Raw genomic sequence first — 19706 nt, forward strand, 5'->3', positions numbered from 1 at the left:
CTTCCAGCAAGACAGTGACCCGAAGCATACATCCAAGTTGGTCCAAAACGTTTTGAAGGACACCAAAATCAAGGTCCTGGAGTGGCCCTCACGGAGCCCAGATCTCAATCCTATTGAGAATCTGTGGCGGGAGCTCAAGGTTAATGTCCATGCTTGAAAACCACACAATTTGGATGAGCTGGAACAATTTGCCATGGAAGAATGGGCTAAGACCCCTCAAGAGACATGTGCCAACCTAGTTAGGAACTACCATAAGAGGTTGTTGTCAGTTGGGAGTCAGAAAGGTTACTCTATTGACTATTTATTGTCAGAGGGCTAATAATGTTGGCCTTGTCATTTTTGTTTTTTCTTGTTTCAATTCAGCACATCAGTAAAATATCTTAATCAAGCTTAGTGGAGATTTTGTCTTTGTTCTTTTTGGAAGCAATTAAACTATAAACACTTTTGGTTATGGTCATTTCCATGGAAAAGTTAAGGGTTTTGTTTGATTTCATAAAGGGGGCTAATAATTTTGACCTTAACTGTAGATAGATAGATAGATAGATAGATAGATAGATAGATAGATAGATAGATAGATAGATAGATAGATAGATAGATAGATAGATAGATAGATAGATAGATAGATAGTGTTAAAACACAAGTACTTACTAGTTGAAACAACTAAATGGATTGCTACATCAAATATAATTAGTATTGATAAACTCAGGCACAAATCATTCCCACACCTGGTCCGTCTAGAGGTAGCAATTTCGATGGAATAGCCTCCTTTGCACTGAGTGGAACAAGGTATACGTCCTTGATGCTGCGGTTATTATTGGCTACCACACCAAAACGCCCTCGGCTGCTGAAGTAGGAAAACAGGGAGACATAGGCCACCTCCTCCTCCTCTGTTGCAGGGTGGAACCGTATCACACACAGCTCCTAGGAAGAAATAAAATAAAATAAGTTGAAATATATGTAAAATCTGTTTATCTTATTTTAAATGTCCCCTGAAGAGCCAACTGACAAGATATGCTGCTTGCCTTTGTAACAGAGGTCTTTAGTCTTGCAACATAGTCCCACACTGTTTGAGGCATGATTCTTCCACCAATTTGTATGGTATCAGGTAGGTCCTAAGCACAAGTGAAAAACATTATTTGAGCATTTACTAAATCAGTTCCACAACATAACAAGTGGCACATTTTTGACAATATTATAAGAAAAATCGGTGATGTGCAATACCGCTTTGAGGTTTTCTGGAGATCCTGAGACAAGATATGCCTTGGTGACAAACTTGGCTACACTCATCATGTTTAAGAAGCCTTTCCACAGTATGTCTTGCTTGGCCAGAAACTGGACAGTCTCTCCATCAGTTGGAGAATGGGAATTTATGGTCCTAAAAAAAACATAACAGTTACAGCAGGTTAAGTAGTAAGTAAGTTACACACACAGTAATTTTCAAAGTGTTGTTGATATACAATATGCAAATAACAATTTTAAAACGTTATACAATTTCAACATGGAAAAAAATAGTTATTACAATTTATATTTATATTTCTTTAAATACCTTGAAGATGCACCATAGAGTCTGGGATCTACCGAAGATGGCTTCATTAAGATAGATTTAGGTAACACTGATGGCGGTGGTAGTGAAGTTGGTTGTGGCAGTGGCAGCGATGAACTAGTCTCCTGGACAGGTATGTAATTGGCTGGCTGGTTCTGAATTGTGTTACTGGGGCCAGAAGTGTCAGTAGACAGTGCAGAGGATCTGTTTGCTGCGGTTCGGGGATCACGCCTTGTGATGGTGACTGTGGAGACTGCAGGAATCATTACTGGTGTATAAGATCTTATTTGCGTCTTAGCTGTAAGGGAGTCTGATGTTGGGGATGCAGGAGACTCCATCACAGGAGAAGCAGGGGACTCTAAAATAGGGGAGGCTGGAGAATCTTGTACTGGGGACGCAGGAGATTCCACTATGGTCAAAGCTGGAGCATCAATGATGAGGCAGGATGAGGACTCCATTAGGGAAGAAGTAGAAGAATCCATGGCAGGCGAGTCAGGGGGTGCACGCAGAGGGGATTCATCTCCAGCAGATCCTCTCCATGAGCATTCTGAAGTATTAGTATAACAGGACTGGCCATAGTCACGCTTATCTCTTGATTCAGAAACCTTGGCTTTCTTCTGTACTGGTTCCTCCTCCTCCGCAGCTGGTATTTGACCTTGAGGTTAAAATGTACATATAATTTGCAAGAGCTCCCACCAATAAGAAATAATGATTGTACAGTGTTCACCAGATGCTGTTACAACCAGGTAACTATCATGAAGTGTTATCCCTTTTTATTTACCTGTGCATATCTTGCATTTCAGGTCAAAGAGATGAGCTTTGTGCTCGGATGTTGTGTCTTTCAGCACACAGCTGAGAATATCTGGCATGGAGCTGCTCTGGCTTGGCTGGTGTGGCCTGGTCTTAAAAACAGGAAGAAGATTTCTCTTCTGTTCCTGAAAGATAACCAGCACGAATACATGAACATACACACAAGCATGAATATCCGCTCATCCGTGCATGCACAAACACACACACGCTTGCATGCATGAATGGCGGCAAGCACACACCATACATGCTAACACATACACACCTGCTCACACACAGGACTTGTTCCCATTTAGCATATTCTAAATCAATATTCTCTATCACACTGTTAATAGGACACACTTGGAGGTGAGGAGACTGCTTTACCAAAAGATGATTACAGTTCCAACTATTTAAACCACATGTGGGAGATAGAGTTACACACCGTGTTTCTGTCAGATCTAGTGGGATTCAAGCTCAAACTGGGCAGGTCAACCTTCACTGCTTCAGGCTTCTGCAGTAAACACGGAGCTTTGGCAGCTGTGTCTTTAGCCTAAATCACATACATATGAAAGAAAAAGTAAAGCACGATATCTGACATGTTTACCACTTAAACTTGTGGGGGACAGATAGGGAGGTGATGCATGATATCTGATTTTGACTTTTCCGTTTTGTGCTTTGATTGCTATACTGTACCTCAGCTGTTTGCTTTGGACTTGGTTCAGGCACTTTGGTGGCCTGCATGTCCTTTTGGCTCATCCGGGCCAGCCTGAAAGGACTGATTTCTCCACGCATGACCCGATACAACAAGCCCTACAGGAGAGCCATAATTAGTAAACAGATTTTATCAGGGATTACAAAGTGGGCGAAGCATTTACTTTTACTGTAATACATTCTAATGATACTGTACAGCTCCAAATAGTATTTATAAACATTTGCCTGATTTAAATGTTTAAAGCCAAACGCAGTAAAGAAAAGAGAAACTCAACAGAATGAAAGGGTTATTTGTCTCATGGGAACAAACCTTGTTTCTGGGGTCTTTCAAATTGAACATAATAGTTCTGTACTTGTTCATGTATTTGCTGTCTGTGTTGCGAAATATGTCAAACATCTCCATCTCAATGCTTGTGACAAGCTTTCCAACGTCACTTTCAGACACGTCCAAATCGTCACAGTCACACACCCTTGAAAAATGAAAACCGAGTTAGTGACCTATCACATTTTGGTTGAAATGTACAGTAGTATACAAGGCCTTGATTACACTTGTCAATTTAATGCAACCTCGGACGTCCAGTCACACCAGACTGCATTAACTGGCAAGTCTGCATGCTCAAAAGTCATATTGTGATCAAATCAGCCAAGCCATTTCAGGTGGACGAGCTTGCATGTCAAGGTGCAAACTGAAAATGAACACAGTGGAAACACCTCATCAAACCAAATTCAAAACATTCACACAAAAGTTATGTACTCAGTCTGCATTGGTGACATCTTGCGGGACTACATACTCCCACCATTGCTAGCTACATTGTCAGACCCACATCCTGGTCTCCACAGACACTGCAGTTATAGGGAGGAGCATGACAGGCAACACAGGTACCTTTCATGCCACCGCTGTGGTCTCAGTTGGCCTAATGTAAGCCTTGTGCGGGCTCTACCGCAACATCAACTAACTTTATGTATGAGGAAAAGTGACATAATTTCCAACATACTCAGTGCCATTTAAAAGGTTACTTATTCTAATAATATATAGGAATAGGAAATCCAAATTCTGACCTGACCAGAGATCACATTTTACTTTTAAGTGTGGCCACACCAAACTGTATTGATTAGTGCATTTTGATGACAGAAGGCACACTGAAATGACAAGTGTGACCAAGGCCAAGAATTATAAACACAGCACTTCAAACACTGCGAGTTGACTTCCATGTAATGCGTTTCAAAGTGTTTACCATTTGTATTGTATGTGCGGAGCGTGTACAAGGTTAGCTTGTGTTTGTACAGTTTGCAAACACTGGTGTAAAAATAAATTCCTATTTTGGGGCAAAGACGGTTTAACCAGATAAGTGACAACTTGAGGCCCACAGGATATCTCTAGAATATGCAACTCTTGTGATCCAGTCCCCTAATCTGTTTCTCATCTTAGATTCATAATATGTGCCAGCAGCTTAACAAATCATTATTTTAAGATTCTAGTGAGTCTTAAAAATGCATGTTTTTCATGTGTAGTTGGAAAATATGAGTCTTAAAACAATTTTAGTTTTCTATTAAGCTACAGCTATCACAAAATACGTAACCATACCATTTGTAATCTATGGTTACAAACCCGAAGATTGTCATTGTTGTTTAACTTACTAACACCTATGATGACACTGATAACTGTGTTGTTGTTAGACCTGGCCAACTCCCACAGGTCAATTTCAAAGTGAAGCAGAGCCACAGGCATGGTTGTATTAGCTACTTCCCCAACACTATACAAAAAAAAAACATGGCTTAACCTGGGTTTTAACTATTGATCCTGTAATATCTACTGGTAAATGCCCTTTACAAGTCTGCAATGGAGGCATCCTTCCGTATCAGCAACTTTTGGCTAAACATAAGAAACTGCTCACCGATGGAGAGCTATACATGGAGGCAATGGCCACTGCCGCCGAGACGTTATTCAAAGAATTCAAAAACAAAGAGGACATTAAAAACGCTATCGGAAGTGTGCCACTTGGTCCAGCCACTGTGACAAGAAGGGTGGAGTTGTTACCAGAGGATGTGAATCAACAAGTGGTCAAGGATTTATCACTTTGTCAATGCTTTTCGATGCAATTTGACAAATCCCAGGATATGACAGACACTAACAACTGTTGGTGTTTGTTTGCATGGCTTTTAAGGATTCAACTACTAAGGAGGCGTTCCTCACCCTTTTACCATTAAAAGGGAGGACAATAGGTGAGGAAATTTACAACGAGTTTAAACGTTATGGTCATGATAACAGCATTCCCATTCATAAAATGGTAGCGATCACTACAGATGGACCCCGGCAACGCTTTGGGTGCATTCAGGCTTTGTTGCACTGTGCCGTCATGATTCCAATTTCCCCAAGTTTGTGAACTATCACTGTATGAGCCATCAGTAAGCACTGGCTAGTTAAGTAGTGGACTTGTCTCATGTCACGACAGTTGTCATTATGATTGTTAATTTGATTCATGCAAAAGGACTTCAGCACCGCTTGTGTAAATCTTTATTAGATGAGCTTGATGCCGCATATGGTGACTTGATTCTCCATGCTGGTGTAAGGTGGTTGAGTTGCAGGAAAGTACTGCAGCGATTTGCTGACTTGCTGCCCGAGATCAAATCATTTCTGGAGTCACGAAATGAGGAGCATGCAGAACTGTCTGATGACGCATGGCTGCTAGACTTAGGTTTCCTCACCAACATAACAGCAAAACTGAATGAGCTCAACTATGAGCTGCAGGGAAAAGACAAAGACGTGGCACAAATTATCAGTGCTGTCAATGCCTTTAAGGCCAAGGTGGGTGTGTGGGCCTCTCAGCTGAGGGATGGAAGGCTGGTGCACTTCCCAAACCTAGAGAAAATGTCACAAAACATCAGAAACAAAGATGCTTTTCTCCCGCAAAAATTCTGTACCCACCCGGAGAAACTGGCATCCGAATTCAATGGCCATTTTCAGGAGTTAAATGACATAGGGGAGGTTGTTGCATTTATCTTAAACCCTTTCCTCCCCCTTGAGATTGAGGAGATGTCCACGAAATTCCTGCAAGTATTTGCTTTACCAACCGGAGTTGACATGGAGATAATTGATTTTTGGTTTACATGATTTATTTATAATTCTTTTTTTCATTCTCTGCTGCTGATTATAGAGTACTTTTAAGTTTATCGTCTTTTTGTACTTTTGATTGTTTTACTTTGCTCATTTCTAGTGTAAAGCACTTCGAGCTGTATTTCAGATATGAAGGGTACTAAAATAAACCGTTTATTATTATTATTGCACCTGACTTAGGTTTAATTTGCACTTTGACTGGCTTGCTGCGTGATACACATGCTAACTTCTCGCATTTTAAGTTCTTTACACAAATTTACATAACCCCTTTTTTTTTGCTCCCAATCACAATTAATGTTCCCATCCCTTTGTTTAATACAGTTACAAAAAAAAGTAGTTGGTTTTAATTTACATGTCAATTCTTCCAGAATGTATATGAATATGACAAATTCATCTATGGTCAGAAAAATCTGAAATGTGGATTTCCTGAAAGACTGTAAATCAATTCTCACCTTTTGTACAGGATGCTGGTGAGAGAGCGCTGGATGCTCTGCCTGACCTGGTTATTGGGCTGAGAGGGTCGTGAGGAAGGAGCAATGGGTGCTGGAGACACAGGCAGGTTCCTTGGTTCATTCAGCAGCGTAGGGGTTGAAGAGGGTTGAGAGCCTGAGGGACAGGCTGACGCGGTGTTGGGCGGAGGTCCAAGCTGTTTCTTGGGTATGACAAATGAGGTTTTGGTGACCATAAGAGCCCCTGTTTCATGATGTTTAGAGGAGGGGGAGGTGCTTGGGGTCTCAGCAGCAGCAGCAGCAGCAGCAGCAGCAGCAGCAGCAGCAGATGGACTAGGCTCTTGTGCAGAGTCCACAGACTGTTTCTTTAAGGCACCATCACTTTTAGATGACTTCTTTGCTTTGTTTTGAGTACTTCCCACAAGTGGGGACAGCTCAGTGACAGGCTCAGATGAGGGAGAAGTTTCTGTCGAAGGCTCCTCAGGAGACTGGTTTAGAGGAGCTACAGGCTCGGGCTTATCCTTCACCTCTTCACTGTCTTTATCCACTGTTAGAAAACAGAACAGTAAGGCATTTTGTAAGCATTTTGTATTTTTATAAATAAATATTTATTAGATTTTTTTTTTCTTTAGACTCCTACAAATTTATTTAAATTAACAAAAAGGTGCATTATTGTAAAAAATAAGTTACTGTAAAATTAAGAATGGAACTTGAGGAGACAAGAAAAAGCAAGTGTTTGAGCAAGATGATGTGTAACAGTACAATGAAATTAATTTACTGAAGTTTAAAGGGTACTGTATTTATTCCCTTGGTTATTTTCAATTGCTGATGCCCAACCTGAATTCTGGAAGGGTGATAAACAAACGTGTCGGTAACTCTTTACAGCAGTTTAAGGGAGAGTCGTTACGGTGCAACACATTCACACTTTTAAAGCCTCAATTCTCAATTCCAACTTTTTTGCTCCAGTATTTTTTGTTTTCACTGTTCAAATTCAGTTTTGAAAGTGACCCTTATCTGATATCAGTACAAAAAGACTGGCACTTTACTATTATTCTGTTGCCTTTCAGATTTGTATCTGATTTAGGACCACATAGTATGAAAATGGCCCAAATTCAATCTGAAAATCTGTCATGTGATATGGTTTGTTGTGTTCACGCTGCTCTAAACAGATCTGACAACTGGGTTGGAGTTAAGTGTAAACAGCCTTAGTGAGATGTAATGGATTCTTTAATTCTATGATAATGATTTAATCTGATTCTACTTTGGACTTTCCCTAAATTAATCTGAGGAGCCGTATACCCCTTAATTTTTCTATCTAAATATCAAAATTAGTTATTATTGTTATTGTTTATTATACATTATTATCTATGATATCACATGAAGATTATTATGACAATTGCATCCTAAACTTTAAACCAACCTACTTTTGCTTTACATGTTTACTCTGGGAGCACACTCAGTGATAAACTTACCCTCCTCCATAAACCGTAAAATTGGCAATTTACATCTCATTAGGCATAATTTATAAATCAATCATTTTCATTTTGCATATGTACAAACAATCTCCATTTTTATTTAATCTAATTACTTAGAACAAGTGAGTACTGTAGTTGATCATAGCTTATTTAGTAAATATTATTAAGTTAATGTGGTCCGTAATTGAGTTGTGCATATGGTAAGGGAAGGGTCCTTGTGTATCTCTGTGTAGATGGTAGGCTAACAGCATGAGACAACTGCTCCTCAAAGATGCTGTTTTACCAACCTAAATACCCCAGTGAGCCACTTGGGTTAGACTATTATAGCATGAAGCTTTTATTGCAATGCATTTGATATTAACTGACCAACATCCCTGCTTCCTGATGGTAAAAGGCTATATTTAATTTCATTTATTGATCACAATGCAGAGAAGGATTTGTTTTTTCTTAAGTAAAATAAAAAAGACATACTGACCACAGCATGAAACATCACAGACTGGATATTGCAATGCAAGAGAAAGGCTGCAGTGAGGCAAGATTACGTAGGCTTAGCTAGATATACCGTTCAGCCAAAACATTAAAACTACTGACAGGTGAAGTGAATAGCATTGATTATCTCATTACAATGGCACCTGTCAAGGGGTGGGATATATTAGGCAGCAAGTGATGTGTTGATGTGTTGGAAGCAGAAAAAATGGGCAAGCGTAAGCATCTGAGCGTCTTTGACAAGGGCCGACTGGGTCAGAACATCTCCAAAATGGCAGGTCTTGTTGGGTATTCCTGGTATGTAGCTGGTGAACAGGCGACAGGGTCATGGGTGCCAAAGGCCCATTGATGCGCCTGGGGAGCGAAGGCTCGCCAATCTGGTCCGATCCCACAGAAGAGCTACTGTAGCTCAAATTGCTGAAAAAGTTAATGCTGGCTATGATAGACAGGTGTCAGAACACACAGTGCATCACAGCTTGCTGTGTATGGGGCTGCGTAGCTGCAGACCAATCAGGGTGCCCATGATGACCCCTGTCCACCACCAAAAAAGCACCTACAATTGGTAAGTGAGCATCAGAACTGGACCATGGAGCAGTGGAAGAAGGTGGCCTGGTCTGATGACGTTTTCTTTTACATCGTGTGGACGGCCAAGTGCGTGTGCATCATTTACCTGAAGAAGAGATGGCACCAGGATGCACTATGGGAAGAAGGCAAGCCGGCAGAGGCAGTGTGATGCGCCTGGCAATGTTCTGCTGGGAAACCCTGGGTCCTGGCATTCATGTGGATGCTACTTTGACACGTACCACCTACCTAAAAATCGTTACAGACCAAATACACCGCTTCAAGGCAACTGTATTCCCTGATCAAAGAAGGTTGAATCCGTTCATCTGGATACAATGTTTATTGACAGATACTTTTCATCACTCAACTAAGTGACATCTTCAGTCTTAACTGACTGCAGGTGTCCTCACCCCTTATAAACAATACAGTTGCATAACGACCGAAAACAATGACCAGTTTCAAATGCAAATATGGGTGTGGCCATTAACTAGAGTTTCAACGGCCATGTGTGCTATTCACAGAGGATTAGGGAATGTTGTAATCACACCACTGTAAGATGGCAACAGATGCATAACGATCCAAACCAATGACCAGTTTCATGTGAATATGAACTGTGAACACATGTGAAGGGAGGAACGCTGGTTTGAATGGGGAGTCAAAGAGGCCATCTATGTTAAGAGGGAATGACCATCCCTGAACTGGGGGGGGGGGTCTAAGAGCAGATCTATCAATCTATCACCATCTTACAATGTTGTGATTGTAAACATTCCCAAATCCTCTGTGAATCATACACATGGCCATTTAAACTGTAGTTAATGGTCACCCCCATATTTGCATATGAAACTGGTCGATGGTTTTGGTTGCTATGCGACTGTATTGTACTGTATTGTTTATAAGGGCAGGGATACCTGCAATCAGTTTAGACAAGATGTCACTTAGTTGAGTAATTAAATGTATCAGACAATAAACGCTGTGTCCAGATGAACTGATTTAACCTTCTTTATTGTCTTACCTGGATTATTGAGCATGCATCAAGACATATATTCCTTGATGGCAGTGGCCTCTTTCAGCAGGATAATGCGCCCTGTGACACTGAAAAAATTGCTCAAGAATGGTTTGAGAGGGGTGTCCAGGTGGCATGGCAATCTATTCCGTTCCCTACCAACACGGGGATCGCCGGTTCAAATCCCCGTGTTACCTCCAGCTTGGTCAGCTGTCCCTACAGACACAATTGGCCATGTCTGTGGGTGGGAAGCCGGATGTGGGTATGTGTCCTGGTCACTACACTAGCACCTCCTCTGGTCAGCCGGGGCGCCAGGTCGGGGAGGAGGGGAAACTGGGGGAATAGCGTGATCTTTCCACACGCTACATCTCCCTGGTGAAATTCTTCACTGTCAGGTGAAAAGAAGCAGCTGGTGACTCCACATGTATCAGAGGAGCCCTCCCCAGATTGGCTGAGAGGGTGGAACAGTGACTGGGACGGCTCAGAAGAGTTGGGTAATTGGTCAAGTACAATTGGGAGAAAAAGGAGGGGGAAAAAGGAATGGTTTGAGGAACATGACAAAGAGTTCAAGGTGTTGCCTTGATCTAGCATCTGTGGGATGTGGTGGAAAAAAAAGTCCGATCCATCGAGGCCCCACCTCGCAACTTACTGGACTTAAGGATCTGCTGCTAACGTCTTGGTGTCAACATACCAGAGGACACCTTCAGAGGTTTTGTGGAGCCCATATCTCGACGGGTCAGAGGTGTTTTGGCGGCATGAGGGGGACCTACATAATATTAGGCAGGTGGTTTTAATGTTTTGGCTTATCAGTGTATTCAGCCAAAACATGTGACTAATGGTCATTGCGGTTAAGACACACAGGAGCCAGTCGGTAGACCCACAGAGTGTGGCAGAGGCCTTCTGGACATAGAAAGACAATGTGAGCATTATTTGAACACCCTCAACCCTTGTGCTATTTTCCCTATCCACCTCTCCCCAGTTCTTTCTCCCTTCATATCTCTTTTTCTATACTTTCGTCAGTGTGTGTGGGTTGATGGGTGATGTAACCAGCACGCCGTCATTAGGTATCGAGCTCATTCTCATTTCCTGATGAATTAGCTTTTTGCAGAGGTGGCTATTAGCATTACATAATGGAGACACTGCTAACTCACTGGATTAAGATGCCAGAACAATTGCATAGTTTATACAACTGCTTATTCATTGTTATTGTTGACAATGATGTCTCCAAGGTGACAATTCCACTTTGATTCGTTCACATTAATGTGTACTCCGTCAAATCTTTAGGTGCACACTGCCCCTGCTCAAAAAGTTTTTGTCATCATTATTGACACTCCTTCAATTTGTTTTTGATAATTTACTACTTGTTTGAATTATTTTAAATAGTATGGTCTTTAGAGTTTTATTAGTTTAACTGACAATTCTCACCAGAATATTGTTAATATTACTAGTGTAAAAATATTATGTTGATTCAAAAACTTTATCTCCTTTACTTGAAAATGTTCTACAAACCAGACAGCATTGATGGTGTGGGGTGAGATTCTATGTTATTTCAGAGAATTTCTGTTGCATGCACTGCCACTTTATTGACTAACCAAAATGAGTCACTAGTAATTAGTAATGAGCAATTCATTAGCCTGATTTACCACTGAGTATTTGAGCCTTGAGCATATTCTAAGATTTCCCACCCCACTGTACTGCGGTACATAAAGATTAATTATAATTCCAACTTTTTCACATGTCCAGCGATCAAAATCTGTGGCCCTATCTCTAATGAGCATAAAGTTAAGCATAATATATTCCTCTGCAGATCTACTAAGCGAATTCCACTGGGAATTTAACCACGGTAAATGTGGTACATTGCATAAAAATATCACTCTGCATTCATATGGCACACTACAGTTTACTACAGTGCCCTTTATTAGAGATGAACACATGGCGTATCATGCTATGGCTTAAAATGTTCACTTTTTAGAGCATGTCTCGACACCTTTAAAAAGCTCAACATGAAACGGAAAAGAAAACCCACTAGAATCATGCATGTTATAAATTATTATATTTTCTGTATTCCCTGAGATTCTAACTGGACAGCAGCATTGCTCTTAAAACTGGAAGTTATATCAGTGCACACTGCTTGAAAGAAGTTGACATGCTTAGAGACATAGGAAGTAAAAGTGAAAGTGAGATCAATTTAATTAGTAACCATATAAATGTGTGACTTGCAGCTTTAGTGCTGCCCATAACCATATGGAAACACTGTCAAATGACAATGACGTTTCTTTGCAAATGTCGTGTGCGTAATGAATGTGTATTACTTCTGTAAGGCAGTAACAATGATAACAAAATCAGAGATTATCTGTAAGACAGACAAGAGGCTGAGACAGAGAAAAAAAGACAGAGACAGTGTGATATAGAGGGTAATTCCAATAATATGTTTGTAATGGTTTGTATTTAGAAAGCATAAAAAGGCCCAAAGGATGACACCACTCAGGTCTTCCTCAGTCACAATGTGTGAAATTTCAGTTAAAGGGGAATACCACTAATTTTAGCATTCAAACACACTATTCATAAACCAGTGGAAAGTTTGGTCAGTGTTTGTTTATTTCGTCCCTAGCCACATTTGATGGAAGGTTTATCTCCCGTGCCCTTCAGTGAGAAGAAAATAATAATGTAGCACAAGCAGGTAAAATGTCATTTTGACAGCTGAAGACACTTAGTTTCAGTCAGGAAACTACATTTCCAGAGCCATCTGCAACCCTTCCTCTGACTCCTCTATACTCTCCATCCATGTGCCAGTTAAAGCTCTAAGGTTGATCACCGACTCCTCTCACTGGCCAATTCAAATTTCTGTTATTATGTTCATCCAGAAAAGGGATTTGGGCAAAACGGACCAGAACCTCCAAGTTTCATTGCAGATCCTGGACACTATAAACCAAAATCACTATTTGTTTTTTGTGTATTGATCATCTCATCTCTCGTCTCATCATCAGCCACTTCTCCGGTGTCGGGTCGCGGTGGCAGCAAGCTAAATGGGGCACACCAGATGTCCCTCTCCCCAACAACACCCTCCAGCTCCTCCTGGGGGATCCCAAGGCATTCCCAGGCCAGATTGGACATGTAGTCCCTCCAGCGAGTTCTGGGTCTACCCCGGGGTCTCCTCCCAGTTGGACACGCCCGGAAAACCTCCAATGGAAGGCACCCAGGAGGCATCCTAATTAGATGCCTGAACCACCTCAACTGGCTCTTTCAATGCGAAGGAGCAGCGGCTCAACTCTGAGCTCCCTCCGGATGTCCGAGCACCTCACCCCATCTCTAAGGCTGAGCCCAGACACCCTATGGAGGAAACTCATTTCAGCTGCTTGTATTGTTTATTTTAAAAATGTGCGACTTTGCGTACTTCTAGTGGTCTACAAGTAAGGCTTCCCTGAATGATCTGTGTATTTATTGCTGACACTCGTAACAAGTAATTGGGAACTATAGTGAAACATGTATCTGGTGTCCCGTCTCTGAGCACAGAAAAACTGCTAGTAACCTTGGTTGATTCAGCTAAATAGTACCTGAATCTTGTCTCAAAATGTGTGATGTACACTGTATAAAAGAATGAGATGATGTGAAATGAGTGCTAAAAATTATTGTTTTTTCTTCTGAGGGTAAGGGTAATTTGAAAGTTCATCCATCATACTACCACCCACTGCTTAATTTGTTTTGAACCATCTGCGTTCTGGCACCTTTTCGCTAATATCCAACACATGCTGTGGCAAGAACACTTCATTTTGGTATTCTGTTATATTCCAGGAAAAAGCCAAATGCTCAGTTTTTCCCGCAGCGCACACGCAACTGCCACTGTGGGCTATGCGTCGCAAATTATGGTCACTCGCTCACTCACTCATGGACGACCAGAGAGGGACGTTTAGTAGGACGCACTCCACCTACACGTGCAGTGCATGTGCACCGTAACTGGCATGTCCCATTATGAGGCTGTACGATGAGACTGGTATCTTATCAATAGTTAGCATGGGGCCAAAGCATAATTACGTAGCAGGGCTGTAGTCAAAGGGGTGGATCTTTTTCTCAAAAAGTGGACCTTTTATTCAAAGCATGGGACACCTCATACAAGCTGGCATTTGACCTACTATGGCTACGAATACAGTACAATTTCTATTATAGTAAAATTTGTAATTTAGTGGGAGGATTGCAAAATAATGGCTGTTTCAGTCTTCTAAACATCATTAGTGACTGTGTGCTTGTTTTATTCCTAAGGTAAATGCTGCTTGGTTTCACTGAATACATTTTACTCAACTTTTACTTTTGTATTCTTTTTTTGGGGGGGGGTAGGTTGAACGAACTATCCCTCTTTTTCTGGGTATAGCCCTTCTTGGCTACACCCATGTAACACATATGTGTGGACCTCTGTCAAAATGAATGTGCAGCTGAAATTTTAACACATGAATTTGCTCATAAACAGTTCGGTAGTCCACGCTAGTTCATAGCTGATCGCTGCTATGTTGTGATTTTTCACAAACAGTATGCCAAGCATCTGGTCATTTGTGTAACATGGCTGTAATGAGTTGACAGTGTTTGAAAGCTACAGTAGAAGTTTGCAATAAAGTTATGTAATCTCAGCGTCTGGGTGGTGTGGTGGTCTATTCCGTTGCCTACCAACACGGGGATCACCGGTTCAAATCCTCGTGTTACTTCTGGCTTGGTCGGCCATCCCTACAGACACAATTGGCCGTGTCTGCAGATGGGAAGCCAGATGTGGGTATGTGTCTTGGTCGCTGCACTAGCACCTCCTCTGGCCGGTCGGGGCGCCTGTTCAAGGGGGAGGGGGAACTGGGGGGAAATAGCATGATCCTCCCACGTGCTACGTCCCCCTGGCGAAACTCCTCACTGTAAGGTGAAAACAAGCAGCTGGCGACTCTACATGTATCGGAGAAGGCATGTGGCAGTCTGCAGCCCTCCCCAGATCGGCAGAGGGGGTGGAGCAGAGACCGGAACGGCTCGGAAGAGTGGTGTAATTGGCCAAGTACAATTGGGTTTAAAAAAAAAAAGTTACAAAAATTATGTTATATCAGTTGGCCCTAAGCATGAGATAGTTTGTGTTTCAAGGATAAAGATGTGCAATAAGGGCTGTGTAATTTCAGCTGGCCCTCGGTATAACAAGTTATTAAATGCTTGTGTTTGAAGGCTACAGTATGTTTGCAATAATAGTTGTTATAAAATGTCAGTCGGCCCTTGTTATAACATAGTTGGTAAATAATGTTTAAGATATTGATTTTGAAATTCATGCTCTGGATTTAACCCCTCCTAGCTGGGCAGCCACCGTGCAGCACCCGGGAACCAACTCCAGTTCGTCTTGCCATGCCTCGGTCAGGGGCACAGACAGGAGTATTAACCCTAACATGCATGTCTTTTTGATGGTGGGAGGAAACCAGAGCACCCGGAGAAAACTCACCGCAGACACGGGGAGAAGATGCAAACTCCACACAGAGGACGACCTGGGATGACCCCCAAAATTAGACAACCCCGGGGTTTGAACCCAGAATCTTCTTGCTGTGAGGCAACAGCGCTAACCACTGGGCCACCATGCTGCCAATATTCCTACATCACGACACTATAACGCCAGCATCATTTAATGTTTACCACACCAATGTAAAGATATAGTTCAGGACCTTTCAGGACCTCTCCTTTTACAGTCGAGCCACCCACCTGGTGGCTTGACTGTAAAAGTACCGCCACTATGTAAGCCTCACACAAAATTCAAATATTCCACAAATTCACAACTTCAGAACACAATTCATTGTTTGGAGCAGCTACCAGCAATGAATCATTGTCATAGACCGCAAGATTCTGTAGTATCTCACATCAAAATGAAATTTATATATTCATAACAACCAAATGCTGACTGGCTGTCCCAGGCCTAAGGGAAAACAGGAGTCAGTGATAAAATGACAGTGGCATTAGGGCACTGGGACAGTGGTCTAAACCTGGCTTCTCTACCCTGACATTCTCATCTATGATCAAAAGATGAATACAGCAAAAGCACACTCATTAACCTTCTCCGGACAGCGAATACATCGCCAGGGAAAGTTAGGGAGCAGGACCATAGAAATGTTATGCTGTCCAGAACAAACATGTCAGAAAATCTCCCCTGCCATCCCCAGTTAAAATATCAACTGGGGGGAAGAAAGCTACTAAATTTTGACCATTTTCTAACATATTGAAGCATGTGATTGCTGTCCATAGCCATCTTTTCTTTTTTTTCTCACTATGCTATCTGTAAGGCTGCCTGAAATAACTAACATCTACAGGCAAAATTGAATTCATCGACTTTCCCTGGCAATCACAAAAAGTTGAATCAGTTCATCTGGACATAACCTTTATTGAGAGACGTATGTTTCATCACTCATCTAAGTGACCTCTTCAGTCTAAACTGACTGCAGGTACCCCCACCCTTATAAACACTACAGTGGCATAACAACCGAAAACAACGATCAGTTTCATATGCAAATTGCCGTGACCATTAACTAGAGTTACAAGGGTGATGTGTGCTATCCACAGAAGATTGGGGAATGGTTGCAATCACAGCAGTGTAAGGTGGTGACATGTACTCTTAGCCCCCCCTCAGTTCTCGGTTCAGGGGTGGACCTTCCCTCTTCACACAGATGGCCTCTTTGACTCCCCATTCAAACCAGCGTTCCTCCCTATCATGAATGTGCACATCCTCATCCTTGAAAGAGTGGACACTGACCTATAGATGGGTGTAGACTGTGGAGTCCTGGCCTGACGTGTTAGCTCTTCTGTGTTGTGCCATCCTTTTGGCCAGCGTCTGTTTGGTTTCCCTGATGTACAAGTCACAGCAATCTTGGCACCTAACAGTGTACACTATATTGCTCTGTTTGTGCCAGGCAACCATCCCTGAACCGATGGGGCTAAGAGTACATTTGTCGCCATCTTGCAATGCTGTTATTGCGATCGATGGTTTTGGTCGTTATGCCACTGTATTGTTTATAAGGGTGGGGATACCTGCAGTCAGTTGAGACTGAAGAGGTCACTTAGATGAGTGATAAAACGTTTCTGTCAATAAACGTTGTGTCCAGATGAACTGATTCAACTTTCTGTGATTTCCTTACCTGGATTACTCAGCATGCATGAAGACCTTCCCTGGCAATGTATTTGCTGTCTTGAGAGGGCTTTAGAGACTAATTCTTGTGTTTTTTGCCAATCTGTAAAAATGCTGGAAAATAGCTGTCCCAGTGATAAAATAAATGGTAAATGGACTATATTGAGATAGCACATTTCTAGTCTGCTGACCACTCAAAGTGCTTTACAATGTACGCCTCAGGAGGCTGCCATGCAAGGCGTCAACCTGCTCATCAGGAACAGTTATGGGTTTAGTGTCTTGCTCAAGAACACTTCAGCGTGCTCTCTGGAGTGGCCGAGGATCGAACCAGGAACCTTCTGATTACTAGATGACCCACTATGCCTTGTGAGCCATGCTACCCCGCTCTACCTAACCCTCATTTAAACAGTAGCTAGCACTGAGATGAAATGAACAAAGTAATCTCAAATATGTGGTCAGATACCCCTTATGTATCATTTGGCATAGTTTAAGACCCATCGATATCACCAGACTTTTAATACCTTCTTTCTCTGAGGAGCCCTTATTTCAGACTCTTGTGTCTCACTGTATTGTTGCTTAAGGAATGGAACCTGGCTTGTGGTACTTTTTTTTCAGCATTGATTTTTTAAAAATGACTGACCAACACAATGGCCAGGTCCAACAATGACCCTCTCACTACTATTCTTCACACCAGCACATTCACCCCCAAACTAGAACTCTCATCAGACCACACAGGGCTGCTTTATTTTGCATAAGTATCTATTGCCTTTTAAATTTGGATTTACTGTGACTCACCCACTGGATATTGGATTAAGTGAGTAATAATTTTTTTTTATTTGATTTTGATATACTTTATTGATCCCGTAAGGAAATCACTCTCTGCATTTAACCCATCCTAGCTGTGTAGGTAGGAGCAGTGGGCAGCTGCCGTGCAGCACCCGGGGACCAACTGCAGTTCTTCTTGCCATGCCTCAGTCAAGGGCACAGACAGGAGCACTACCCCCAACATGCATGTCTTTTTGATGGTGGGGGAAACCGGAGCACCCGGGGAGAACATGCAAGCTCCACACAGAGGACAACCTGGGATGTCCTCCAAGGTTGGACAACCCCGAGGTTTGAACCCAGGACCCTCTTGCTGTGCGGTGACAGCGCTGACCACTGCACCACTGTGCTGCCAATAGCAATAATAGAAATAGAAATAACAGAAACTGGATGGATGACCCACAGCATTATGGGTTTAGTAGTGTTTGTGCAGTTTTCTGTATTATACCTTACTAACACACAACAAGCACTGCCCATATTATTGACCCCCAAAATTTTTAAACAGCTCATTCATGTCAAAGATAATACTGTGAGCCGGACATTTAACATCTAGGAGGAAATTTTGGAATACTTAAATAATAATAAATAAATAAATTGTTAAGGCCTAAAAAAAGTAGCAAATAAAAGCTTAAGTGTTTAAAACAAAAGGTGAATAAAAACAATTGTGATATAAGGTTAATCCTACGACTATTACAGGATCATACATTTTCACATGAATATTCACATGAACAGCTGCAATGCATTATGGGGTATCTGTGTCTATTTGGTAAGATTGGCTGCATGAATTCTTACTAATGTAAGTATACGTCATCCAGGCACTGCTTGCATGTCCTAAGTCAGCTTTTAAACATACTTGTGTGTTTCCTACTTAGTAAATCACTTGATTTAGTATCAGGTGTATTAAGTCTTTCTTCAATTTTTCCTGTTTCTTATTAAAAAGTTGCAAAATACCAGAGTGGAGAGATCATTTCACCCATTTCCAATGCAAAACACCATGTTTAAAGAATTTTTTCCTAATCCAGTATAATTTTCTTGATATTAGTAGACTGACGGACCAAATTCAATGCTGTTTTAACACAGCGACAGGGTCACAGTTCTGTTTTCAAACATGTCCTGTAAAAAGTGAAACTGGATTTGTAACAAATAGCATTATCCAACCAACAGACAGAGAGCTTTTAACTTAGGGCTAGATAAGGTAGATGAATAACTTGCTGGAATGTTTCATTTTTGCAGAACAAAAATGTAAACAGCAGCCCCACCAGAGAAAAGCAGCAGCAGCAGCCTCTGACATGATGTGGTTTTGTGATCTAAAGCTAAGTATTCTACAAAATGAAGCATGTGAGAGGAGATAGCAGAACAGCTTAGCGAAATGAAAAACTTCACTGCAAGAGTGATGGATTTTTATACTCAGGACTAAAATCAGATGTCTAAGAGCAGTATATGGCTCTGGTTGCAGAGGGAGGATACCTGGCGCAGCATGAATAGAACAACTCTTTAGCCTATGACCCTTGGTGTGATATGGTTTCTGGACTCCTGGTCAAGTCATTTTGCAATAGGATCAATCATTTAATAGTTGTGAATATTAGCAAAAAGGGTGTCATGAACTGCTTTGTGGGCATTTCACACTGCTGG

The 19706-nt window shown here is 41.7% G+C and overlaps 1 protein-coding gene across 1 annotated transcript in view; it reads right to left on the bottom strand.

Annotated features, from left to right (window-relative positions):
• The window catches only part of LOC130129007 (death-inducer obliterator 1-like), a 52436-nt gene that overhangs the window by 11680 nt on the left and 21050 nt on the right, over window positions 1-19706 (bottom strand). The window contains exons 6-15 of the mRNA XM_056298802.1: window positions 6968-7154; window positions 6611-6883; window positions 3354-3513; window positions 3026-3142; window positions 2775-2882; window positions 2325-2478; window positions 1547-2198; window positions 1222-1375; window positions 1023-1112; window positions 726-921 (exon numbers count right to left, since the gene is read on the bottom strand). Of these exons, the coding sequence (XP_056154777.1) occupies window positions 726-921; window positions 1023-1112; window positions 1222-1375; window positions 1547-2198; window positions 2325-2478; window positions 2775-2882; window positions 3026-3142; window positions 3354-3513; window positions 6611-6883; window positions 6968-7154 (2091 nt within the window). The remainder of the gene's footprint in view (window positions 1-725; window positions 922-1022; window positions 1113-1221; window positions 1376-1546; window positions 2199-2324; window positions 2479-2774; window positions 2883-3025; window positions 3143-3353; window positions 3514-6610; window positions 6884-6967; window positions 7155-19706) is intronic.

This window comes from Lampris incognitus, chromosome 2 (assembly GCF_029633865.1).
Source record: "Lampris incognitus isolate fLamInc1 chromosome 2, fLamInc1.hap2, whole genome shotgun sequence".
Classification (NCBI taxonomy): domain Eukaryota; kingdom Metazoa; phylum Chordata; class Actinopteri; order Lampriformes; family Lampridae; genus Lampris; species Lampris incognitus.